Source organism: Misgurnus anguillicaudatus, chromosome 23, assembly GCF_027580225.2.
Source record: "Misgurnus anguillicaudatus chromosome 23, ASM2758022v2, whole genome shotgun sequence".
Classification (NCBI taxonomy): Eukaryota; Metazoa; Chordata; class Actinopteri; order Cypriniformes; family Cobitidae; genus Misgurnus; species Misgurnus anguillicaudatus.
This window is the reverse complement of record NC_073359.2, coordinates 25,485,120-25,494,040: the sequence shown is the minus strand read 5'-3', so window position 1 is coordinate 25,494,040 and position 8,921 is coordinate 25,485,120. Positions and strand designations below refer to the sequence as shown.

Sequence of the window (8,921 nt, the reverse complement as noted above, 5' to 3'; positions counted from 1 at the left end):
AAGGACACACCCGAAACGGCACATTTTTGCACACACCTACAAAGTGGCAATTTTAACATGTTTTAATAAATTATCTTTATGATATTTTGAGCTAGAATTTCACATATGTACTCTGGGGACACCAAATATTAATTTAACATCTTTAAAAAAAAAAGTATTGTGAAATGCCACCTTCAATTGTAGTGAACTAAACTAAATTAAAAAAGGTATAGTTTATTAGCATACTATAATTTGCATAAGTACTTTGAAGTCGTTTTAATATAAAAAAGTAAAATAAAAAATATTATAAAACTAAAAAAAACTCCATTCCTTATAAAAATCCCACCATTATAAAATTAAATGTTATAATGTATCTACATATATTTTTCTTATATTTTTATCATATTTTCATGTCGACCACGTGTGAGCGCATTGTGTGTGGGCGTGACCAAGCGGAATCGAATGATTCCGACGTCATGACGCTCACCACGCGCCTCGCTCGGGGAAGATGGCGACTGTGTACATCATCCAGAAGTGAATGGACGAAAAACAGCCCGAGATTCTTCAAATTTGCCCTTCTTCCCTCCATCACGACCCGCTTCGCGTCAACACACATGCGTTTCGGTTAACATCGCCGAGATTTTACCCCGGTGCGAGCGACAAGGATGATAATATGCCCCAAAAAAAGAAGAAGCGAGTGAATCGCAGTTTGTTGCTGGCGAAGAAAATCATCATCAAGGATGGAGGAACGGTGAGTATCTGCTCCATTAAACCAACATTAAATGAATTTTCGCGTATATAACGTTATATATTAGTATACGTCATTGTTCTGGTCAAAACAGATGCTGTTATTAAACATGATTAGAGGATGTGTAACTTCGTCTGTGATATTGTTTCCTATATCCAACCTCCATACTGTAACCTGTACGCTTAAACGGGAAGCTCTTAGATATATGAATCAATATATTGTGTTAGTTGTTTGAAGGACTTAATCCTGGTCTAATCAGCATATTGAAACATAACGTAAAGTACAATGGTATTACCACGTGTTTTGGTTATTGTATTTCTTTATTTGAGTACCATAAAAATACAAATGAATGTAATTTATCTGTACCACCTAAAACCAGCTTAAGCTTGGTAATTGTTATAAATCACGAGGCTTCCTAAGGCAACAAATGCATGAACATGACCCAATGCGTGTCACAATGACTGTTGTTTGTTTAGGTTTATATCCTGTACAGCAAATTAACAGACCCTATAATCATGGCTTTAATAACACGTGTGCTTGCTTCACATGTACTGTTTACATTGAGTAAATGTGTTGTGTCTTTCATTTCAGCCTCAAGGTTTCGGCTCTCCCAGTGTTTATCATGCGGTTATAGTTATTTTCCTGGAGTTCTTCGCTTGGGGTTTGCTCACAACGCCTACTTTGATAGTAAGTTCGGTTATTTTGTTTTGTTGTGCATTGATAAATATTTAGTTTAATATGGATGTCGCTTAACTCGTATGTCGTCTGTGTCTACAGGCTCTTCATAAAACGTTTCCCAAGCACACGTTTCTTATGAACGGCTTGATTCAGGGAGTGAAGGTATGGGAACCTTTCGTTTTACTGATTCGTAATCTTTTGATGGTTGCGCTGTCGATTGTAAAGCATTGACACTGTTGATCTGTTCGCAGGGTCTGCTGTCGTTTTTAAGCGCCCCTCTGATTGGTGCTTTATCTGATGTCTGGGGAAGAAAGTCCTTTCTTCTTCTCACAGTGTTCTTCACATGTGCTCCTATTCCTTTGATGAAGATCAGCCCTTGGTATGTAATCGTCACGTAAAATGTTGTACCTTACTTTGATCTTGGGTTACTTTGATCTTGGGTTACTTTGATAGTGGGTTACTTTGATCTTGGGTTACTTTGATCTTGGGTTACATTGATTTTGATAGTGGGTTAATTTGATAGTGGGTTACTTTGTGTTTGATCTTGGGTTAATTTGGTATTGGGTTACTTTGATCTTGGGTTAATTTGATACTTTGATCTTGGGTTATTTTGATCTTGGGTTACATTGATTTTGATAGTGGGTTACTTTGTGTTTGATCTTGGGTTACTTTGATGGTGGGTTACTTTGATCTTGGGTTACTTTGATACTTTGATCTTGGGTTACATTGATTTTGATAGTGAGTTAATTTGATAGTGTGTTAATTTGATAGTGTGTTAATTTGATAGTGTGTTACTTTGTGTTTGATAGTGGGTTACTTTGAACTTGGGTTACTTTGATCTTGGGTTACATTGATTTTGATAGTGGGTTAATTTGATAGTGGGTTACTTTGATCTTGGGTTACTTTGATCTTGGGTTACTTTGATCTTGGGTTACTTTGATCTTGGGTTACTTTGTACTTGGGTTATTTTGATCTTGGGTTACATTGATTTTGATAGTGGGTTAATTTGATAGTGGGTTACTTTGTGTTTAATCTTGGGTAAATTTGGTATTGGGTTACTTTGATCTTGGGTTAATTTGATACTTTGATCTTGGGTTATTTTGATCTTGGGTTATTTTGATCTAAGCATAAGTGGATCTTGGCATAGCTTGATCTTGGCATAGCTTGATCTTGGCATAGCTTGATCTTGGCATAGCTCGATCTTGGCATAGCTCGATCTTGGCATAGCTCGATCTTGGCATAGCTTGATCTTGGGATAGCTTGATCTTGGGATAGCTTGACCTTAGGATAACTTGATTTTACATGCTTCTATTTGTTCCAAGTTATTAGTAATTAATCAAGCTTGCTGCAGCCTGACGTGAACATCCAACCCGGCCCACATCCGAGTGTAATTTCAGAACCTGCGCCTGTTCCCATATTCGTCACATTTATCTCATTATCTTTGAAACCTGAAGATACATCAAGAAAACCAATACTTTTTATTTTCTATGCCTATGCACATACATAAAATGAAAGATAACCTTATTTTTAGAGATGCATCGATATAACGGCCAATAATCGTATCGGTTAATAAAAGCATTATTTTTTACACAATCGGCTATTGGACGATAATTTAAAAACTGCCGATAGTCATCCTGTTGATGACATTATCATTATATGAATGAGTAACATTTAGAAAGTTTTATTTAGAAATGCAAGTTAATATAACCACCAAACTATTGGTATCGGCAGATATCAGTCTGGCTATCGTTATCGGTGAATTTTTTTTTTTAGATATTGGTGCATCTCTAATTATTATATTCCGATCCCCGAAACTGTTGTAAATTGCTTCAACATACTTCCAAAAGGAGGTAGTGCCACTTTTCCAGACGTATTAGACCTGGGCGTGGCTTCTGATGCCACAGGTGGATGTGTGGGCGGGGTTTGTTGTCCTTTATTGACACATTGTCCCTTGTTTCAGGTGGTATTTCGCAGTGATCTCTGTATCAGGTGTGTTCGCCGTTACCTTTTCTGTTGTTTTTGCCTACGTGGCTGACATCACCCAGGAACATGAACGGAGTATGGCTTACGGCATGGTGTGTATGACCGACCGATAAAATCACCTTTACCAGAATTACCAAAATGTCTTTGTACGTTAACATAGGTTCCTCTTCCATCGTTTTCCCGAAAGGTTTCCGCCACGTTTGCGGCGAGTCTCGTGATAAGCCCGGCGATGGGAGCGTATCTGAGTCGGGTCTACGGAGACAGCCTGGTGGTGGTTCTGGCTTCTGCAATCGCAATGCTGGACATCTGCTTTATCCTCGTGGCTGTGCCCGAGTCGCTGCCCGAGAAAATGAGACCGGCGTCCTGGGGCGCTCCGATCTCTTGGGAGCAAGCAGATCCTTTTGCTGTAAGTGGATTTTACTTTTGGGGAATTGGTTGGCGTTGAGTTATTCATGACATGAGGTTGATCAATATGATCACGCGTGATCTCTTTTTTGCAGTCTCTGAGGAAGGTGGGGCAGGACTCGACGGTTCTCCTTATCTGTATCACAGTGTTTTTGTCTTACCTGCCTGAGGCTGGACAGTCTTCCAGCATGATCCTGTATCTGCAGCAGGTATGTCAACACACATTTTTCCTAGTAGTCATGTCTGTAATTTTATATTTTGTACACAAAATGACCATGAAGTCATTTCATCTTTGTCGTTCAGATCATGGGATTTTCCGCTGAAAATGTTGCGGCGTTCATTGCTGTTTTGGGATTGCTATCAGTTGTTGCACAGGTTTGTAGGTTTCAAATAGATTTATACTCATCCATGGTATAGCGTGGTAATTTTCGTTTCTCTGTCCCTGCAGACTGTAGTGTTAAGTTTACTAATGCGCTCCATCGGGAACAAGAACACAATTTTGCTGGGTCTGGGGTTCCAGATTTTGCAGCTCGCCTGGTACGGGTTCGGATCGGAGCCGTGGTAAGACTTTCAGCCACATCATTAAATAAAGTAAAATAAATAATGACACAAACATCTGGATCGCTTTATTAATGAAATACCGTATCCATCATTCCCAAATTCTAGGATGATGTGGGCAGCCGGAGCTGTGACCGCCATGTCCACCCTCACTTTCCCTGCTATAGGCGCCCTGATCTCGCGCACGACCGATCCGGATCAGCAAGGTCACATACTCATTTGAGCCAAGTTACCTGTTTGGATGTTTTTTAAATGCAAATGTAATTGGTTAACATCTTCCTCTGGTTTCTGCAGGCGTGGGTCAGGGCATGATCACGGGCATCCGTGGACTGTGTAGCGGTTTGGGTCCGGCCCTTTACGGTTTCATCTTCTACATTTTTCACGTTGAGCTGATCCAGGCTCCGGACGAAAAACCGGATGTGCATCACCATCACGATCATAACCAACAGGTGAGTTAACAACACACGTTATATTTTACATAAACTGTTACATATGATTTACTAGCGGTTTACTATAAGGTTTTATCAAATATCAATGATCCTTTTTTTCCAGAATTTATTAATATTTGTTAGTATATAAATAAACTATTGCGTAATGTTAGCTAATATTCATTTTCTCTAATGTTAGCTAGTTAAAGGACAAGTTGGGTATTTTACACTTAAAGCACTCTTTTCAGATTGTTTATGATGAAATAGAACGGTTTTGACTGAAATTTGGACATATGATGCTGGCCCGAGAATTTTCGGGTGTTTCTTGTATCGAAAGTTTAATGCATTTTAGGAAGGATTGTTCCTGTGCACCTATTCAACCATTATAGAGGTGGGAGATGAAACAAGAACACCCGAAAATTCTCGGGGGATACGCATATGTCGAAATTTCAGTCAAAACCGTTCTATTTCATCATAAACAATCTGAAAACAGGGCTTTAAGTGTAAAATACCGAACTTGTCCTTTAAAATGAATAATAATGTTAGCTAATACAAATAATGTTAGCTTATATCCCATTAACTGCACTGTAAAAAGTTACCTGGTTGCCTTTTGAGTTAATTCAACTTAAATAATATTAGTTGACACAATAATTTTTACACAACGTTTTTGGGTCAACAAATATTTTTAAGTTTAATTAATTTTTTTAAGGCAACCAGGTAACTTACTTTCTTAAGTTGAACCAACAAATCTCTATTAACAGTGTGATGTTAAAGTGACACTCCACTTTTTTTTTGAAAATAGGCTCATTTTCTAGCTCCCCTAGAGTTAAACATTTGATTTTTACCGTTTTGGAATCCATTCAGCTGATCTCTGGGTCTGGCGTTAGCACTTAGCATAGCTTAGCACAATCCATTGAATCTGATTAGACCATTAGCATTGCGCTAAAAAATAACCAAAGAGTTTCTGTATTTTTCCTATTTAATACTTGACTCTTCTGTAATTACATCGTGTACTAAGACCGACAGAAAATTAATTTAAAAGAATTAAAAGTAACGGAATTAAAAGTAATATCATTGCGCCTCCTGCAGCCATAGTACGGCAGTAAAGTCTTTTAAAACAACTTTTAATTTTCTGTCGGTCTTAGTACACGATGTAACTACAGAAGAGTCAAGTTTTAAATACGAAAAAATATCGAAACTCTTTAGTTATTTTTGACCGCGATGCTAATGGTCTAATCAGATTCAATGGATTATGCTAAGCTATGCTAAAAGTGGTAGCGCCAAACCCAGAGATCAGCTGAATGAATTACAAAACGATACAAATCAAATCTTTAACTCTATGGGAATTGAAAAATTAGCATATTTTCCAAAAATGTGGAGGTTCCCATTAACTATACATATACTGTATATGAAACTGTAAAGGTTTACTCTAAAAAGAAAAAATGCTTACGTATCAATACATTTAAGTAATAACAATAACAAAGATGTAGTTGGGCACACCAAATATCAAACATTTAAATTTTATATAAATGGGTCTTCAGCAAAATTGTTTTGTAAAACGCTTGGCTGCATCTTATGTTTCCTTCATTGTGGTTTTCCCTAACAGAGTTCAATAATCCCGGGACCGCCGTTCCTCTTCGGCGCATGTTCTGTGCTGCTAGCGCTCTTGGTGGCGCTCTTTATCCCCGAACACCCTCACATAGGCACTCGTGCGGGAAGCTGGAAAAAGCACACGTCGCCCCACGGGCCCCCGCACAGTCCCCACCCGCCCGGAGAGGCCAAAGAGCCCCTCCTACAGGACACTAACGTGTGATTAGCTGATCGAGTGTGGGCATATCGGCAACCTTCAAGGAAAGAGTTACGCATGGAAGCTTTTGTATATTGAATCGTAAAGCTATATCAGATGTGTACTCAGTCTTTGCTTGGAGATCCACCTTCCTGACATAATTTCATTTATATATGCCAGAATTGAGGCGTTTATGTGGAATTTGCGGGCGGGATGGAAGATCTCTATATTTAGGACGGGGACATCCTTTCTGTTTTACGAATAGAGCACCACTTTTTAAAGAAATGTATATAGAAGAACATATATTGACGGTTTTGTCCAAAGGCACTATTGCAATGGCTTGTATTTATTTTATTTGGTTTTGCTTTTGTCTTTTATACCTTGCTGTCTGACTTGCTTTCATTACCATTACTCACTCAGGGACATTAATTCGATCAGGAACGGTCTTCGTTTCCCGATCAGTAGGGCCGAGCGACAATTCAAAGTGCAAACTGATTCACGAAACAAATTTCTTTCAAATTAATTGTAAAATAATTTGTGCACCAAAATTTTATTCTGTAATAATTGCACAAACATTTCTCAAATTTTCCGTATAAATCGTTTATGAAGAAATGGTTTATGAAACATGCTTGTGGTTGAGACTTGCGCCTCATTGAGCTTGGTGAGCAAGTGGTTTGGCGATTGTATGGATCCCAGTGATTCGTCGTGAACAGCCTAAACTTGATGGTTGAGCTTTGGACATTCAACATCGTAATGACATGCTTCATTTTGTTTATTGCTCATATATTAAGCTGCTGCTTGTTTCTGTTCGTACCACTTAGAATCAATGGTGCCTTTCCCAGCTCACATTTCGTTGTTGATGGGAATCGTAAAATCTGTCCGGATTGAAATTGTGATGCATCAGACATCTCCTGAGAGTCATTAGGATCGGCTTTAACCTTTTATAATATTGACTTGCATGGAGAGCTGTAGTATTGACTATAGTTTTAGCAGAGATTTGATGCATTATTACTCTCTTTCTGGATTTGCTTTAGCCTTACGTTTCCGTTTTGAAAAAAATATTTACATTTAAACTATTAAAAATGCCAACCAACTTAAGGACATTTTCTTGAAAATGTCAAATTTGCCAGTGGCCTTTCTGTAGTTTTCATTTTGTTGCAGACATTTTAAAATAACCATTTGACCAAATGTACATTTTATTGGCGTAAAGCAGGCGAGTTTATTTACATTAGTTAAGTACTTTGGATATTTATGAGTTCCTGTAATATATTTCTATTTGTCTCAGAATGCTGTGTGCTTTTTTACGTTCTGTGGTTCCGTTGTGCCGTATTCGTTATAAATTTTAGCTTATGATGGATTGTTTTGACTGAACAATGTAAATATGTCACAAAGTATCCACACATGCATTTCAATAAAAGTTAAATATTTTGATGTATGCGCGATGGGTTTGTTATACTTTATTATTGATTTGTAAAGAGTTCAATGTCAGGAAAATGTAGCTGGGTGATTCTCGCGAAATTAGATTTATGAGGTGTCATGAAACATTTTGATAAAAAAAGTAAATGCAAAGTAAGACTATCAAAATAGGAAGTATACAGTTACAAACATCTCTACGTGTACTATTTTGCAAATGATTCTAAATGACATCATACAAACCAATTGTTTTTTTCCACATTTAAGGGGAAATGTCATTACCGCAACGTGTCCATGACTGGATTTTGGGTTCTTTGACATGGAAAATTTATAATTAAAAAATCTAAAAAATAAAAAGCTTCAGTGCATGTTATACTATAAACATTTACAGTAAAGAAACATGTGGTATTTGGTGATCATTGGTAAATGTAGAGACAATAATAAGAAATATAAATGTGTCCAAGACCAATTTTCTCATCCTCCGCAACAATTTTCAATCATTGTTTAAGCCCTCAATGAACTAACATTTTCAAAAAATAAAAAATAAATTGTTGGAAGGGACATAATTGACTGTGACACTCAAGATGGCCACCAGATAAGCAATTCATATTTTTTCTTTCCAGATAAAAGTTAAAATTTTGTTTGTCATAGTACCTAGACAACATTTTAGTTCTCATTACCGAAACATGAGTTTGTAAATGCATATATTTAATGTAATATCATGTTGCTGTAATGATAATTTTTATAATGCTAATCTAAAATAAATGTAAATAATTCTATAGAAATATTTTTAAAATCCTCTCAAAATAATGGTTATAGTACGTTCAGACCTTAATCTTATATGTGCAAAAATAAACTGGGCTTTTTCAATGGCTTTTAAAAAAAATTATGCTGGACACCTTTTAAGTCTGGTTTTCGTGAGAATCACCCAGCTGTCTTTGAT

At 37.1% G+C, this 8,921-nt stretch overlaps 1 protein-coding gene across 1 annotated transcript; it reads left to right on the top strand.

Annotated features, from left to right (window-relative positions):
- The first annotated feature begins 456 nt into the window (after positions 1–456).
- mfsd14a1 (major facilitator superfamily domain containing 14A 1) lies at positions 457–8,000 on the top strand. Its single transcript, XM_055216870.2, has 12 exons — positions 457–730; positions 1,319–1,414; positions 1,505–1,567; positions 1,657–1,784; positions 3,366–3,480; positions 3,576–3,794; positions 3,889–4,002; positions 4,097–4,168; positions 4,242–4,354; positions 4,460–4,557; positions 4,646–4,800; positions 6,386–8,000. The coding sequence occupies exons 1-12, from the start codon at positions 518–520 to the stop codon at positions 6,590–6,592; spliced, it is 1,593 nt and encodes a 530-aa protein (XP_055072845.2). The 5' UTR covers positions 457–517; the 3' UTR covers positions 6,593–8,000.
- Positions 8,001–8,921: the final 921 nt, after the last annotated feature.

Bases quoted from the DNA above. Each gene is read 5' to 3' on its own strand.
- mfsd14a1 (XM_055216870.2), top strand. From the start codon at position 518: ATGGACGAAAAACAGCCCGAGATTCTTCAAATTTGCCCTTCTTCCCTC. The intron at 3,795-3,888 runs GTAAGTGGATTT...TCTTTTTTGCAG, and splicing joins AGCAAGCAGATCCTTTTGCT to TCTCTGAGGAAGGTGGGGCA. The intron at 4,355-4,459 runs GTAAGACTTTCA...CCCAAATTCTAG, and splicing joins GGGTTCGGATCGGAGCCGTG to GATGATGTGGGCAGCCGGAG.